The sequence below is a fragment of the Bos javanicus genome, chromosome 23, assembly GCF_032452875.1.
Source record: "Bos javanicus breed banteng chromosome 23, ARS-OSU_banteng_1.0, whole genome shotgun sequence".
Classification (NCBI taxonomy): domain Eukaryota; kingdom Metazoa; phylum Chordata; class Mammalia; order Artiodactyla; family Bovidae; genus Bos; species Bos javanicus.
Genome location: NC_083890.1, coordinates 15559587 through 15576799, shown reverse-complemented (window position 1 = coordinate 15576799; position 17213 = coordinate 15559587). Strand labels below are relative to the sequence as shown.

Sequence of the window (17213 nt, the reverse complement as noted above, 5' to 3'; positions counted from 1 at the left end):
TTTCTGTCCAGCCTGTTTGATATGATTTCCCCCTGAGGCCCTTGCGTGGCCCACATTAACTGCCTCAGTGAGATCCCGATGTATGGTCTGTCTCCTGAGCCCTGGGCCTGGATCCGTCTTGGCCGTGTAGCAGCAGAGAGCCTGTAGATGGGCCGGGCCCGGCCTGTGTCCTGGGGCCTCTGGGAGGGCTGAGGGGTGTGCAGGCCTCGGGGCCCTCCATAGGATTCACTGAGGACAGCAAAGGGTGAGGGGTGAGGCGGGGCTGGGAGTTTATGGGGACAATAATCCATCTCCAGGCTTCTTCCCTCTGCACCCCTGGTTTCCTTCTGATACTGGAGCTGGTGGTGGCCATGCACTTGCAGGAGAGAGCTGGGCTGGTCTCCCCGCTTCACCGCGTCCTTGTAGTGTGACCTTGCCCAGGGCCCGGAACCCCTCTGCGAGTCTTGGTTTTCTCATCTGCAGAAGCTGTTTGTCCTGGGAAGTGTCTGTGGGGACGGGTGAGATCTGATCTAGATCATGTGCTCAGCACTCTGCCTGGTCCACGGAGGGGACTCGGGCTGTTTGCTGAATGAGTGAACAGGTGGTAAATGAGCACGTGACGGGTGGTTGGACGAGCAGCCTCCCAGGGCCCCGAGTCTCGTTCTGGGAAGTCTGCCGGCTGGGATGGGGCGGAGGTTCTGGGGAAGAAAGCCGATTTCTCTGGGAGCTTCCTTGTAGCTGGGAAGACTGGCGGTAACCAGGAAACAACCGGAGAACAAAACCATGTGAACCATAGGCAGGCTGTTCAAGGGGATGGGGTGGCCAGCATGGGCTGCAGAGGAGAAGGGGAAGACGGAGGTTTCAGCCCCCTCACTCTGCTCCAACCCAGGAGGGGGGCAGCTCCCCACCGAGCGGCAGGGTGAGGGGTTCTGCACTGTGTGTGTCTGGGTGTGAGACAGACGGCAGAGTGTTTGTGCGTGTGGCCCGCCTGAGTCTATGCATATCACAAGGGCAGACACCTCCCAGGACTGTTCTGGTTTCTCCTCTCCCTGCTTCTTTCAGCCTCGTGTCCCCCTGCCCACCCGAGGCCCCCATTCTTCAAAGCGCAGTGACAGTCCTCCTGGGGCCGGCCTCCTGCCAGGGACCAGCTGATCCCTCGGGGACAAGACAGGCGCCTCTCTGGTCTGGGATTGCCTTTGAAGCTGCCCCCTTGTCCTGCCCGGGGCCAACCAGGAGGCGCCAGCTCCCACCCTTTCCTGCGGGATGTGAGCCGGGATGTGGGGCTGATGGTCTGAGCCGTGGACCCTGGAGGCCACTCAGCAGCCCGGGAGCTCCGGTGTCTGCCCTTCACATCCCCTCTCCTTCCTCTCCAGCCTCTCCGCCTCCTGCCTGTGTTCAGTCAGCCAGTCAGTCAGTTCAGTCGCTCAGTCGTGTCCGACTCTCTGCGACCCTATGGACTGCAACACGCCAGGCCTCCCTGTCCATCACCAGCTCCCAGAGTTTACTCAAACTCGTGTCCATTGAGTTGGTGATGCCATCCAACTATCTCATCCTCTGTCATCCCCTTCTCCTCCCGCCTTCAATCTTTCCTAGCATCAGGGTCTTTTCAAATCAGTCAGTTCTTCACATCAGGTGGCCAAAGTATTGGAGTTTCACCTTCAACATCAGTCCTTCCGATGAATATTCAGGACTGATCTCCTTTAGGATGGACTGGTTGGATCTCTTTGCTGTCCAAGAGACTCTCAAAAGTCTTCTCCAACACCAGAGTTCAAAAGCATCAATTCCTCACCGCTCAGCTTTCTTTATAGTCCAACTTTCACATCCATACATGACCACTGGAAAAACTATAGCCTTGACTAGACGGACCTTTGTTGGCAAAATAATGTCTCTGCTTTTTAATATGCTGTCTAGGTTGCTCAGGTTGTCTAAAGCCCCTGGGACTTCCCCAGTGGTCGAGTGGTTAAGACTCCACACTTCCAGTGCAGGGCATGCGGGTTCGATCTCTGGGTGGGGAACTAGGATCCTGCATGTCACATGGTATGGCCCCCTCCCCAAAAAAACAACAAGCCCCTGACTGTGCTCTCCCTGCCCTGCAGTGTCCTGCGGGTCACACCTACCAGAGCAAGTGTGACTCCCAGTTGCTTTCTTTCAATGTTGGAGGCAGCCAGAGGGCTCACTGTTGCTTTTCATGACCCCCCAAGGGAGCTTGGGTCAGCTAAGATGATAACAAGCCACCCACCCAAGTGTCTGCAGCACAGGCACTGTGCTTGGTACTCTGCCTGCTCTTGATCTCTTTAGAACCCAGGGAGGTAGGCTTCCTTGCTCCCCACCTGCCTCTCCCATAGCACTGCAGTGAATTACGTATCATAGACAAGCTTTGGAAAGAAAATCTTTTAAAACCCAAGGCTTCTGGGCAGGAAACAAAGAGGGTGTCTGGGAAAAGCTGGCCAAAGCCTTGCTTCTTCTGGCCAGTCTGTAACTAGATAGAAGCTGGGTGACCACTAGCCAGGGCTCCCCCTACCTGGGGCCCTGATAGGTAAATGGATGGAGGAATGGAGGGGACCCTTTCCTCAAAAGAAAATAAATAACAGAAAGAGGAGACTGGCCCAGGGATACCCCCGGTGGGCATGGATGAAGCGATGGTTAACAGTGACCCAGTGGTGACATCACCCCCCCGTGCCCATGATTTCACACTTGCAGAGGCCTCCATGCAGCATCCCAGCTTAGGTCACAGCAGCTCTGTGGGAGAGGTTCCCCAGCTGGTAAGTCCCACTTGGCTGATGGAAAGACTGAGGCTAGGCTCGGACCCTGAGTCAGGCCCACGTCTGGAATTCATCCCCAGACATCCTGCTGCCAAGTTCCCCACATCATCTTATGGGCAGGTATGCTGGCTCCTGCGGACCGATCTTATGACACCTCCTTACCCTTAGCTCTCTTTGGGTGCCACCCAAGTGATGCCCCCCAGGCCCCCTGGGGACCTGTGACCACCCTGATAATTAGGAACAGCCTTGTCCTAAGGCGTGGGGGTTCTGTGGACACTCTTGTTCCATTTCCTAGTTCATCAGCCCTTCCTTTGCCAGGCCCTCTGCCAGAGGGGGCTCCGAGAAGTTAAAACAACCCCTAGTCCTGGAATCTTCCCCTCTCTTCCCTTCCCAAGGCTGAAAGGTTACCCAGGAGGTCGCGGGGTCCATCCCCCTGCCTCCGGGAGCCTCAGCACCTGTTCAGGAGGCTTTCCTTTAGTGATTGGTTTGATTTCCCCTCCGTCTCAGCTGGGCAGCTCCCACACAGCTGGTGGTTTGTAACAGACTGGATCAGAAGAAGACTTCTTCCGACCGCAGAGGCGTAGAACGCAATAAATGGCTTAACCAGGCACCCTGGCCTCTGAGCGTCCACACTTTGTTGTTTCAGCCGCCAGACATAATGTTTTTTCCTAGGAATACAGGAAATTATCTCTGCCCTTTGAGGAAGGGCAGAATTTTTTCTGCTTGTTTGAGGATTCCAGACCATTCCCTTGTCCCAGGACCCTCTGGCCCCTGAGCTAGACGAAAGAGATCAGCTGCTGAAACCCTTTGATTGGAGGGGGGCTTCTTCAGTGGGAATCCCTAAAATAAAATGTGACCACCTTGCCCCAAGTGCGGGACCAGGGCCAAACTCTAAGCCCCAGGATTAGGGTGGTGGAGTCAGACGGCCAGCATCCAGCCTAGCTGCTCATTAGCTCTGCGACCTTTGGCAGGTGACAAACTCTCTGTACAAGATTCTTCATCTATAAAGGGGGGTGGGGTGGGGAGGATAGTACTGGTACTCATATCATAAAGTGATTGTGATCATTATTAATAAATAAGATGTATTTAAGCATACCTGGTGCATAAACAGGTCCATACCTGGTCCATAAGCATTAGTTTATTCTTCCTCATTAGAAAGATATACATGTTCATTACAGAAAAAGAACATTCCAAAAGGTAAAAAGAAAGAAAAAATTGTTCATGATTTCATCATCCAAAGAAGTCAGTGATATTTTAGTTTATTTCCTCCCAAGAGGTTTTTTTACACATATTTTACACAATGATGATCAGATTTTATATATCACTTTGCATACTACTTTTTGTCACTTGACATATCCGTGTGTTACTTATTATAAACACAACATTCCACGAGGAGGAACACAACCTTTTATTTTTTTTTTTGGACCCTGTGTCTGGTGGGATATTAGTTCTCCAACCAGGGATTGAACGTGGGAACCTGGGTCCTCAGCAGTGAAAGTGCAGAGTCCTAACCAGTGGGACCCCCAGAGAATTCCAGAACGCAACATAATTTAACCATCCTATTGCTGGACATTGAGATTATTTTTTATTTTTCTCTATAGAATGTGATGGACATCTTTATGCATAAAAGCCTTTTCTGTATTTGAGACTTCTTCCTCGAGCTAGTGGGTATTTTTAAAGGCTTTGATATGTTTAAAGGCTTTGATACCAAGCTACCCTTGGGCGGTGGTGGTGAAGCTGCCTGCTACCAAAGGCATTTTAAAGTCATAGCCACACTTGGGTGGGGGAGGGGAAGGGTAATTTGTTCAACTCTTCTTTTACATTCTTTAAGGTCTGCCCTCATTCTTCTGTAAAATTTTAATGAAAGTACGACACACTTAGAGAAAAGTGTGCAAATTGTTGAGTGAGCATCTGGTTGCATTTTCATAAACTCGATACTCCCATGTCACCAATACCCGCATCAAATTACAGAACATTCCTAGTCCTCCCAGCCCCCACCCCAAGCTGTCCTGTGTCACCTCCCCTTCACTGCCCTCAAGGGTAACTAGGATCCTGAATTCTAACATAAAAGATTTGTTTTACCCGTTTCTGAACCGTGTGTATATCAATCACTCTGTACGCCCGTTTGGCTTCTTTTGTTCACCGTTAACGTCTGTGAGAGTCATCTGAGTTGTGTTTAGCAATAGTTGGTTCATTCCCATCGCTAAGCGGCATTCCAGGGCACGGAGATATCACCTCTTTATCCATCTTCCTGTTGATGGACGTTTGACTGGTGTCCAGTTTTGGCCACTATCTATAGCGCTGCTGTGAACATTCTAGTCCGTGTCCTCTGGTGCCCACAGGGATGCTTTTCTGCTGGGCAGACACTTAGGAATGGAGTTGCTGGCTCTTGAGGCTCTATGTGTTTTCTGCTTCCTGCTCGTATTTTTTAAAAGATCACCTGGAAGGAGGAAAAGTCCCCAAGGCAGTTCAGGCCCCGCACGCAATTGAAGGGATGCGCCTCGGCTCAGGGCTGTTTGGGGGGCCCTCCATGAAGATCACATCCCCTCCAAAGGCTGGTGTCTGGGGCTGTAGGGGAACCTGAGTTGGGCTCTGGGTGCTGGCACGTGGCTTCTGACCCTGACCTGTGCTTCCGGAGGCCACTTAGTGTCTCCACCAGCGTCCTTGGCTGGCCTAATAACCACTGCGCTGAGCAAGGCAGATTCCAGGTGGACCTGGGGGATCCCACCTTTGGACATGACTGGAAGCCAGTTGGGCCCCTCACAAACCCCTAGAAAATGCCTTACTTCCGTTCCCCTTGTTTTTAAAGAACTACAACAGAGACTTCCTTGGTGGTCACTGGTTAGGAATCTGTGCTTCCGTGGCTAAGGGTGCGAGTTTGACCCCTGGTCAGGGAATTGGGATCCTGCATGCCTCCTGGTGCGACCACACACACACACACACGCACACACACACAAGAATTGTACAAATAGCGTGTCTTCATAATCCTAAGAGTTAACTGCTTCGAAAGTGGGATGAGAAACTCTAAGAACCCCTCTTTGCCCCTCCCAGCCCACCGCTCTTCCCCAGAAGTAACCACAGTGAACAATTTGGATGTCGGGGGCCCAGATGAGTGCATAAAGAGCGGCGGCTGTGAATCAGGCCACCTGGTTCAAATCGCCATCTTGCTACTTATCAGATATGTGACTTTGAACCAATGACTTCACCTTTCTGCACCTCAGTTTCTCCCTGGAAATTGAGGACAGTACTAGCAGTCACTGGCTCGGGTTGTTGTGAAGAACAGATGAATTAATATTTGAAAACCATCTAGCGCAGCCCTGACCATTGGTAAGCATTCAGGAAGCATCCTGATTCTTCCAGTCTTTTCTGCACATTTATTTATTTCCTGCCTCAGCGGGTTCTGGCTGTACATTTTCTCCTGCAGTTTGATTTGTCCACTCAATGCTGTGTCTCTGAGATCTTCTTCCTGAGACCTGAGACCTTCCGGTCCTGGGACCCTCTTTCTACTTGCCTCTCCTCCCTGATTTCTCCCCATCTTCCCCCTCCCTCTGTCCACGTCTTTCCTTGGGAAAGGTTCTGACCAGCTGTTCATACTAAGGTGTAAATGACTGACAAGGGAGGCTCCCACACAGACTGGTGTGAAACCAGCTCTGGCCCCTGACCAGAGAAGGGCACTGTTTCAGAGAGGAGGCAGGATCCACCTATTATCGAACACCTAAAGGCTGTTAGCCTGAAGAAGGCAATGGCAACCCACTCTGGTATTCTTGCCTGGAGAATCCCATGGACGGAGGAGCCCATCTTGGTCACAACTAAACTAGAACCCAGACTCAGCTTAGAGGCAGGCTCCCAGTCTTACTGAGTTATGCATGGTGAACCCTTTCCAGGCCTGGCAGGTCTGAGGTCGGATGTGGGGGAGGGTCTGGGACGTTTTGGATTTCCCGTGTTCCTCCTCTCAGCCCCTCCTGACCAGACTGGGCACGGGGGGGGCTGTGAGTGGCCCTCAGGTGCTGAGTGAGCATGTGTGCTTTGGGGCTTGGTGGGGAGGGAAGCCTCGAGGCAATGAGAGTCACTACCATCTGTGCCCTCTCCGGGACCACCCCGTCTGCCCTTGGATCCCCTCACCCCTCAAGTCCCACCCTAAACTCCACAACCATCCCACTGAGCCACACCACACCCAGAGCAACCCAGGTGGGGAGGTGGGGTGGGCAGAGGATGGGGCTGGGACTCAGTGAGTGGCAGCAGCTCTGTGGGGGGGGGTGACAGCTTTGGCACTGGGGGTGGAGGTGGGAGAGCCACCCTCTGTTAGAGGACGGACAGGCTAAGGCCTGACACCCTCTGAAGCACAGTTACCTCGCGGTTTGCAGTTCAGCATCCTCTCCCCAAGACTCTCCTAGACCCCACGTGGGATTCCTGCGTCCATTTTACAAGTGAGCAAACTGAGGCTGGCACAGCCAGTGAGAGGCTTAGCCGGGGCCCGAGCCCAGGTTCTCGCCCAGCCCTTTGTCAGAGAAACAAGGGGCTCCTTCTCCCCGAGTCCCCCCGGGGCCGGCTGGCACTGCCAGGCCCAGTGTCTGCATCGCCTCACCGCCCCCTTGGGCCAACTGAAGTCAGATTGTTCCTGCTCACTGCTTGTGTGAGGAGGCAGAGGGTGCAGCTGTGAGGGGAGTGGGCCAGGGTCAGAGCCCGTGAGGTTTGCGAGGCTGCAGTTGGGGAGGAGGGCCAAAGACAGGCCACCCCTCTGTGGGAGCACAGGACGGCTGTGTCCCTGCCACAGGACGGAGGAGGGCAGAGAAGGGGGGCGTCTGCCCCTTTCTCCATGGCGACTGTCCTGTTGGGAGCCAGCCAGAGACCCCTGGGGCTGAAGCAGCCTCTTCAGGAATTCCTAGCCTAAGGGGGCAGAAGGCGAGGAAGGGAGATGAGGTAATGGCCACTGACTACTCAGCCCTCAAGGTGGACGGAGCCGCTCCACTTTATAGGGCAGGCTACAGGGTGGTTAGAGGGAGCCCTGGCCTGGGGTCAGGTGGCTGGGGCTCCATTCCTGGCCCTGGATCAACCAGACGTGCAACCTGGGACAAACGCCTTCCCAGCTCTACACGGAGACATGACGGTCTACAGAACCCCCACCCCCACCCACGACGGGCCGGGGAGCCAGACTGGCATTGGGTCCCAGCTCTATTCCCGCTGCAGCATACTTAACCTCCCTGTGCCACTGTCTCTCCTTATCTGTAGGAGGAGAATAATAACCAAAGCTACCAGAGGGGGCTGTTTGAGGTGAAAGTGTCTGGAACCCTGCCCAGCACACAGTGAATGCTCAAATAGGACGCAGATTATTATTAGTTCCATGATCTGATGATTTTCACTGAATATCTGCCAATGTGTGTTCAGTCGCTCAGTTGTCTCTGACTCTTTGCGGCTCCATGGGCTGCAGCCCGCCAGGCTCCTCTGCCTAAGGAATTTTCCAGGCAAGAATACTGGAGTGGGTTGCCATTTCCTTCTCCAGGGAATCTTCCCAACACAGGGATTGAACCCATGTCTCCTGCGTTGGCAGGTGGGTTCTTTACCACTAGCGCCACCCAGGAAGCCCGTATTTACCAGTACCTTCCTCTAGCGCCAACGTAGTCTGATGTCTGGCACTCGGCAGAACATGTCAGTCTGTACTGCTTTCCTTCGTCACCCCCAGATGTATGGGTCTCATTCTTAGGACCTTGGTGTGCAGCTCTGGCCTCTGGTCTACACTGCGGCTGACCCGCCAGTCTCGTGCTGATCCACCACTTACCGACTCAGTTTACCAAGTGCCTCGCTGCACCCAGAGAGGACGAGGTGCCCTGAAGCGGCCCTCTCTGTGCGGGGTTAGTGACCCAGGGACTTGCCTTTCTTACTTACTGGACTGTAGATGCCACGAGCTCAGGGCCTACAGCTGGCTCAGTGCTGGATGGCTGGTGCTGGTTCATAAATAGTAAACATTCCCTGTATACATTTATAGAGGCCTGAGGCACAGCAGTGAACAAGACAGACAAAATGCATGCCCTGGGGGGAGTTTGCATTCCTGCTGAGAGAGAGATAGAGGATGAATTGAAATATCTGAGCAAAAATGCATAATATTTAAGATGGTGATAAGTGACAGGGAGAAACATAAAACAGGGAAGGGGCGTAGAGTTGGAGGTTGGGGTGCTGGTTTTGCAATCTTAAATAGGGTAGGAGGTGACACACTTGAGTGGAGGGGGTGAAGGAGTGGGCCGTGGTGGTATCCGGGGGATGGGCATCCCAGGCAGCAGGAAGCGCAGGTGCAAAGGCCCTGAGGCAGGAAACACGCCTGGTATGTTTGAGGCATTAGGTGTGGCTGGAGCAGGTGGAACAGGGAGGAGAGGAGGAGGTGATGGGGTCACAGGAGACCATTAAGTGGGGACAGATCAGAGAGGGCTTTTTATGGGAAGGACTTCAGCTTTTACACGGAGAGAAATGGGAACCATGGAGAGTTCTGAGCCGAAAGAGAGACAGTCTCTAACTTAGGTTGTAACAGGATCCCTCTAATTATCGAGTTGCAAGTAGCATGGCAGAGGCTGGGCCCTCCCTGGGGGCAGCGAGGCGGTAGCAGAGGAGGATGTATTTGGGGTCATATCTGGCAGGCTTACCAGGTGGCATGAGAGAGAGAAAGGGGTCAAGACTGACTCCAAGTTTGGGGCGCTGACCTACTAGAACAAATGAAGGGAGCATGAACGAATCTCTGGCCCAAGAAACCAGCAGACTTGGATTTAAGTCTCGGCTTTGCCATCCACTTGCTCAGTGACCTTGAGCAAATCTCCCGCGCCCACCCTGCTCCAGTGAGATGCGGTCACCTTTGTCCTGGTCTCTTCCCCGAGAGTCCATGCACTTTGTTTTGCTTGTTTTTGCTGTTGTTTTGTGTTTGTGTTTGACTGCACCGTGTGGTTTGCACGATCTTAGTTCCCAGACCAGGGACTGAACCTGGGACCCCTGTGGTGGAAGCGTGGAGTCCTAAGCACTGGACTACCAGGGAAGTCACAGGAGACGTTAGAGACGTGGGTTCGATCCCTGGGTCGGAAAGATCCCCTGGAGGAGGGCATGGCAACCCACTCCAGTATTCTTGCCTGGAGAATCCCCATGGACAGAGGAGCCTGGTGGGGTACAGACCATGGGATCGTCACAGAGTCAGACATGACTGAAGCGACTGAACACAGTTCCCAGACCAGGGATTGAACCCGGGTCCCCTGCAGTGGAAGCTTGGAGTCCTCACCACTGGACTGCCAGGGAAGTCCTGAGACCCCGTGCAAGTTGCAGGGCCCCCTGCCTCACTGCCCTGCCCTCTTCTGTCCCCAGGGAGCCGGAAGCCGCCATGGCGTCTCGAATCGGGCTCCGCATGCAGCTCATGCGGGAGCAGGCGCAGCAGGAGGAGCAGCGGGAACGCATGCAGCAGCAGGCCGTCATGCATTACATGCAGCAGCAACAGCAGCAGCAGCAGCAGCTGGGGGGGCCGCCCACCCCAGCCATCAACACCCCCATCCACTTCCAATCTCCGCCACCAGTGCCCGGGGAGGTGCTGAAGGTGAGGCCTGGGGCTCGGGCCGTTCCCCTCCACCCCCTGCCCTGGTCCCTCGGAGCTCTGGCCTGAAACCTTTTGCCTCCTCCGCCTTTTCCCAGGTGCAGTCCTACCTGGAGAACCCCACCTCCTACCACCTGCAGCAGTCCCGGGACCAGAAGGTGCGGGAGTACTTGTCTGAGACCTACGGGAACAAGTTTGCTGCCCACATCAGCCCCGCCCAGGGCTCCCCAAAGCCCCTGCCAGCCGCCTCCCCAGGCGTGCGGCCCGCACACGTGTTGTCGTCCTCAGCCGGCAACAGTGCTCCCAACAGCCCCATGGCCATGCTGCACATCGGCTCCAACCCCGAGCGGGAGGTGAGTGAGGAGCTGGCCCGTGCCCGCCACCAGCAGAGCTGGGGCCCCGTGCTGCGCTCCTGCGGCTCCTAGTCTAATGGCAGAGGCAAGGTACTGCCCTCAGGGAGCCCCAGTCTGAGGGGAGACACAGCCCTGCCCTCGGGAAACCCCAGTCTCCCAGGAGAAACATCATCCCTAGTTCGGAAAGCTCTGCTAGGAAGAAACAAGAGACTCATACTGGAATGCCCAGCACACCTGCAAAGCCATGTCCTGACAGAAGGTATAAAGCAATCTCCCCAGGCAACTTGGCTCCTTAGGAAGAGCCCTAACCTGGGCCTTGGGGCCTGGGGAACCCGGACAGCTCAGGTCTCTCTGGGCCTGTTCCCTTATCCCCAAATGAGCGGGTGGGGTGAGGTGGGTTCCAAGGTCCCTCAGGTCAGTGGCTGTCCAGTACCCCTTTCCCTCTGCCTTTTTCCAAGTGCCTTCTCCCACAAAGGGACTGTTTTGTTGTTTTTTTTTTTTCTGTTTCAGTTTGATGTCATTGACAACATTATGTGTCTGGACGATGTCCTGGGCTTCATCAATCCTGAAACTCAGATGCCCAACACGGTACTGCTGGCCAGGGCAGGGCGGGTGTGTCAGGGGGAGGGGCAGAGGCCCCCCAAGAGCTGTGACCCAGGAGAGAACTAGAGACAGGGTCCTCACCTGGGCGGAGACGGTGTTTTGCTGCAGAGATGAGAATCGCCTCCATCCAACCATGTGACGAGGGCCCAGGCCCGGGAGAATTGTGCATCCAGAGACATGTCCCTTAGCCTGTGTGTGTGCTGGGGCTTCAGCGGGGAGGGGTGTCTGGGGAGAGCTGCCCAAGTTGGGATGGGGCGGGTGGGGGGCACTGGTGCTGAGGGGAGCAGTATGGCTCCAGGAAGGCCTGGAGCGGATGAGTTCCTTTGGGATATGGGGCTCTTCTCCTCTACCTGGTAAAGAATCCGCCTGCAATGCGGGAGACCTGGGTTCGATTCCTGGGTTGGGAAGATCCCCTGGAGAAGGGAATGGCGACCCAGTCCAGTGTTCTTGCCTGGAGAATCCCATGGACAGAGGAACCTGGTGGGCCACAGTCCATGGGTTCCCAAAGAGTCGGACACAACTGAGCCACTCACACACATGCACACACCTCTACTAAGTCCGGGCCCAGCTGAGCACAGGCCTGTGCCCCTCCCTCTGAGGGGGAAGTGCTATCAGGCCTGCTGGTTCCCTGCCTCCAGCAGCCTCTTAGCAGCATTCATGGTCCAGGCTCCCCCTACAGGTTCCTGGGTGGGTGGGAAGGGGCCAGGCTTAGAATCTAGATGCCTATCTTCGGCTGTGACCCTGGGAAGTCCCTTAATTGTTCTGAACCCCTAGGGATGGTGCCTTCTACCCAGAGGATGGTGGGCAAATTAGATAAGGCAAGACATTGGGGCTGAGTTCTGTGCAACGGGGGACAGGTATTTACATTGAGCAGCTGAAACTGGGGCATATTCTCCCCTTTTCTTGGAGCTCCATGAGCCCTCGCTGCTCACTCCTGCCCTTGGGGCCCCGGCCCTTGACGCTGTGGGAGGTCAGGGAGTCAGTTCTCCATGACCGCTGCCCTAGTGCCAGTGTGGCTCAGCAAGATGGGAAGTCTGCTGCTGCCAGCAGAGCCGTGGAGGGCTGGGAGGGGAGAGGGCAGGGCACAGCGGCTGGCCCTGTCGGTGGTTCCCCCTGTACCCTGCAGGGTTCTGGGCCTGTGATTTTGCTTTTTGTGAATGTGTGGTGGGAGATCTTTCCAGAGCTCAGATCTTTTCCTGTGGGGCCCCCATTTAACCCCTCAATGGCTGCCTTTCGCCAAGCGCCAGAGTCTCTGCAAGTGGAACCTGCCCTCCCAGGTCCCCCAGCATCGCCTGCATCACACTCTGCGCTCTGGCAGCTACTTCCGGTCTGCTTCTCTGCTCAGCCACCCCCTGCCTCTAGTGCCCTTCCTCACCGCGCCCTCTGGAAACCTAGAAACTCCAGATTAGGTGCCCCTCCCCCGGGCTTCTACAGGCCCTATCTCCCCTCCCGCCGCTGCTTCTGGCAGCACTGGGTGGCTGCTCGCTGAGGGCAGGGGCTGCCTCTTCAGCTCTGGACTCTGCCCGGACTCTGACCCCAGCGCGGCCTCCCCAGCTGTCCCAGGGAATCGCTGTTCCTGGGGGGATGGGCCCTGGGGAGAGGCCCCTTACAGAACGGGGCCGCTCACCGAGTCTTCTTCCCCGCCTCTTCCTGCAGCTGCCCCTGTCCAGCAGTCACCTGAATGTGTACAGTGGAGACCCCCAGGTCACGGCCTCCCTGGTGGGCGTCACCAGCAGCTCCTGCCCAGCCGACCTGACGCAGAAGCGTGAGCTCACAGGTACTGTCTCCCAGAGCGCCCCCCATCCCGGCTGTGTCTCCCCAGCGCCTCCCCTCCCAGCTCTCCTCTTTTGTTCTCCAGATGCTGAGAGCCGGGCCCTGGCTAAGGAGCGGCAGAAGAAAGACAATCACAACCTCAGTGAGTCTCCCCTGCCTCTCTTCCTCCTCTCACCTGGGCTGGCTCCAAAGCTACCCTCTGACCTGCAGCTTCTAGGAAGGATTCCTTACAGGAGGCTTTAAAATCCTGGCATTGGCGTGACTGGATTCAGCCTCTTCCCACCAGTCCTTGCTAGGAGGCGGGGGAGAGGTGCTCCAGGGAAGAGATATTCATAAAATTCCCAGAACTTCAGAGGGAATGAGTTTATCAGATTGTTTTCTTTAGGGCGTGGAGCCTTCTGAGCAGTGGAGGGAGGCCTCTCCAGGCAGCTTTGTCTGCTACAGTCTTCCCCTCCTTAATCATGTCTGGCCTGCCCCCAACCCCCTCACCCCCACAGCCACCCCCTTTGGTGGTGGTGGTGGTTATTCAGTTGCTCAGTCGTGTCTGACTCTTTGAGACCCCACAGGCTGCAGCGTGCCAGGCTTCCCTGTCCTTCACCGTCACCCAGAGCTTGCTCAAACTCATGTCCATTGAGTCAGAGATGCCATCCAAACATCTTGTCCTCTGCCATCCCCTTCTCCTTCTGCCCTCAGTCTTTCCCAGGGTCTTTTCAATGAGTTGGCTCTTCGCCATGTAGTTGGTCACCAGTTCCTTCCCAGAAGGACTAAGGCGTCCCTCCTTGGGCTGGACCCTTCTTCCCAGGTGGGGTCCTCATCTCCCTAATTGTTTCCCCCGATATTTGTTACTTCTAGTTGAAAGGCGACGGAGGTTCAACATCAATGACCGCATCAAGGAGCTGGGCATGCTGATCCCCAAGGCCAATGATTTGTGAGTGGATTTCCTGGAGGAAGGGGAGGGGAGGGCAGCAGCTCACAGGCATTATCTGCTGGTTGCGGGGGGGAAGGGATGGGAAGAGAATCCCCTTTTGCTTCTTAAAGATCTTATCATCTGTTGGGGAAAGAAGAACCTTCCATCCCCCAACTAAGAAAGGCTCAAGACGGGAAGGAGGAGTCCAGGTCCCAGAAGTAAGGGTAGGGTTAGGGGGACTTCCTGGAGGAGGAGTCATGCTAGGAAAGTTTGCTGAGGCACCAGATTGGTGAAGAACAGGTGTGGGTTTTGGTGGCAGGAATGGGAGGCCTGGGGAAGGAGGCTGCTCCAAATTGCCTGGTTCCTGGGATTGCAATGCAGGAGACCTGAGTTTCCTCCCTGAGTCGGGAAGATCACCTGGAGAAGGGAACAGCTACCCACTCCAGTGTTCTTATCTGGGAAATCCTATGGACAGAGATGCCTGGCAGGCTATAGTCCACGGGCTCACGAAGAGTCGGACACAACTGAGCAACTAACCCTTTCACTTGGGATTAAGGAGGTGGGTGGTGGCACCACAGTCACTTGGGAGGGCCCATTTGCAGATGGAGATTGGCCTCCTCCATAAATAGGGCTTGGTCAGGTCTGGGGTTTGGGGCAAAGTTGGGACAGGCAACATCAACTCTGAAACCACAGCAGGGTGTTACATCCACCCACAAAGCTCCTGGCCAATCCTAGCCCCCTCCTCTGAGCATGAGCCTCTGATTCTGCCTGGCCTGCAGGGACGTGCGCTGGAACAAGGGCACCATCCTCAAGGCCTCTGTTGACTACATCCGGAGGATGCAGAAGGACCTGCAGAAGTCCCGGGAGCTGGAGAACCATTCTCGGCGCCTGGAGATGACCAACAAGCAGCTCTGGCTCCGTATCCAGGTCTGGGTCTTGAACCTGGTCCTCTTGGGTGGCTCTGACTCCTGACCACTGGCCTGAGTCCTGACCCCAGGGGCAGTGCTTACACTTCGGCAGTTGGAGATGGAGGGATGATCCCCATGGGGAAGGAAGACTTATCAGTCAGGATGTTATTGTTGGGTAACAAACAATCCCCAGCACTTAAAGGAGCAGATGTCAGCTGGAGGGTCTGCTCTGCGAGACTCATTTTAGGATCCAGACTGGTGGATAGTACATCTAGCGCTGGTTTTTAAAGCCCCATGTCACTCTTAGGGTCCCTTCTGCTCACATTTCCTTGATCAGTGCAAGCATATGCCTACTCCTAACTTTAAGGGGGCAGGAAAGGGTAAATCTACCTCTGTGGGAGGCAGAGAGCTGGAATTACTTGGCGGGGAGTGCCCGCCAAGTGAGCAAGAGAAAGAACAAAGGCTTGGGAAAGTCCATGCTACCACCTAGAGCCGCCTAGTCCTGGCTCTGTTGTTGAAGGCCTTTTGTCCTCTTTGGGCCTGACACTGGTCACCTATATAAAGGGCGCTTGGCCTGCAGCTTCAAAGGTTTTCTATTTCTTATGGTAGATAATACGATTCACGTTGCAATCCAGCACACGTAGTCAGCTCAAAGTGAAAAAAAATCAAAGTTTCATGAAAGAACCCTCATCCTTAATAGATGCAATGCATTCTGATAATTTCTAGTCTGGTCTAGTCTAGGCAAGTCTATTTCAATTAAAAAAAAAAAATAGAAAGAGAGCTGGTCAAGGCTCAACTGTAGTGGTTTCCCAACCCACTAATGAGTTGAGACTTGTAGCTGGAAAACACGCTGGTGAAGACTCTAGAGCTGCCTTGTGCTTGCTCCCAGCTGAGATATTTTGTGGTCTTGGGTGCCACAAAGAGAGGGTCAAGGGTGGCAGCGGGGGTTGGGGTGGACGGCAGGGGTTTGCCAGGGGTGGGTGCCTCCAACCTCTGTCTGTCCCACTTGCAGGAGCTGGAGATGCAGGCTCGGGTGCACGGCCTGCCCACCACCTCGCCCTCCGGCATGAACATGGCCGAGCTGGCCCAGCAGGTGGTGAAGCAGGAGCTGCCCAGCGAGGAGGGCCCAGGGGAGGCCCTGCTATTGGGGGCCGAGGTCCCCGACCCTGAGCCACTGCCGGCTCTGCCGCCCCAGGCCCCACTGCCCCCTCCAGCCCAGCCACCCCAGCCACCATCCCCATTCCACCACCTGGACTTTAGCCACAACCTGAGCTTTGGGGGCGGGGGCAATGAAGGGCCCCCGGGCTACCCCGAACCTCTGGGGCCAGAGCATGCCTCCCCGTTCCCTGACCTGTCCAAGAAAGATCTGGACCTCATGCTCCTAGACGACTCCCTGCTCCCGCTGGCCTCCGACCCCCTCTTCTCCACCATGTCCCCTGAGGCCTCCAAGGCCAGCAGCCGCAGGAGCAGCTTCAGCATGGAGGAGGGCGACGTGCTGTGACCTGGGCGACAGGGGCGGGCCTGGGGGCTGGGAGGGCCAGGGCAACCGCCCCCCACCCTTCAGGCTGCACTTGTGTGTGAAGTAGCCCCTGCCCGGCCTCACTCCTCCTGTCGGCCCCCGCACCCTGTGTGGACTTAGTGCCCGCTTGGCAGCCCGTGGGTTGGAAGCCCCCCACCCAGGGGCAGCCCTCTTCATGGGGCTGGGCAGGAAGAGGCCTTCAGCCCGGCTCCTCCCAGAGGTGAAATCGTGAGGGCAAGGCGAGGGGGCGCCGCAGAGGGGGGACAGGATGTGCTGGAGTTAAGAAGACATCTTACCTTCGAGCCTGGTCCCCCATCAGTGAAGGAGGACTCATTGGAACCAGGGGTCCAGAAGTTCCTTCTTGGAGGCATGGACTGGCCCAGGGGCGCCCAGGCTTGCCTTTCTGGCACTCCCCCCACCCACAGGTGGGCCCCCCCACCCCGCTTTGGTGCTAACAGCTCTCCTCCAGGTGGTGTGAGGGCGGGGGTGGCCAGAAGAGGGGGTGCTGGGTTCAAGTTAGAATGTGGGGTCACTGCTGGAAGAGCAGCTCCCCTCAAGGCTCCCCACTATGTGCCTTTAGTAAACACTGTGCTTTGTACCCGCTTGTCCTGTCTCTTTGGAGGGGGTCTGGGGGCCAACAGATGCAGGGGAGGAGTCAACCCAATGGACTCACAGTTCAAATGCCCCCGAAGGGGATCAGGGATGGGGGATACAGACAGAAGGGACTGAGTCCATCGCCTGGTTCCCCCAGGTCCCTAGCAGGGCCCCATGGAAGCTGGAGATGTAGCCTTACTTAGGGATCTTGGGTGCTTCTGGGGGCTGTGTCCCTCCCCATGGCCACAAGGTGGCGC

The 17213-nt window shown here is 55.8% G+C and overlaps 1 protein-coding gene across 2 annotated transcripts in view; it reads left to right on the top strand.

The window, feature by feature from the left end:
- TFEB (transcription factor EB) overlaps nt 1-16960 on the top strand; it is a 48251-nt gene extending 31291 nt beyond the window's left edge. For both annotated transcript variants that reach the window (XM_061398143.1, XM_061398142.1), the window contains 8 exons: nt 10077-10302; nt 10398-10652; nt 11163-11240; nt 12912-13032; nt 13114-13170; nt 13881-13956; nt 14715-14862; nt 15856-16960. In XM_061398143.1, the coding sequence (XP_061254127.1) occupies nt 10093-10302; nt 10398-10652; nt 11163-11240; nt 12912-13032; nt 13114-13170; nt 13881-13956; nt 14715-14862; nt 15856-16344 (1434 nt within the window). In that variant the 5' untranslated portion in view covers nt 10077-10092 and the 3' untranslated portion in view covers nt 16345-16960. The remainder of the gene's footprint in view (nt 1-10076; nt 10303-10397; nt 10653-11162; nt 11241-12911; nt 13033-13113; nt 13171-13880; nt 13957-14714; nt 14863-15855) is intronic.
- The last annotated feature ends 253 nt before the right edge of the window (nt 16961-17213 follow it).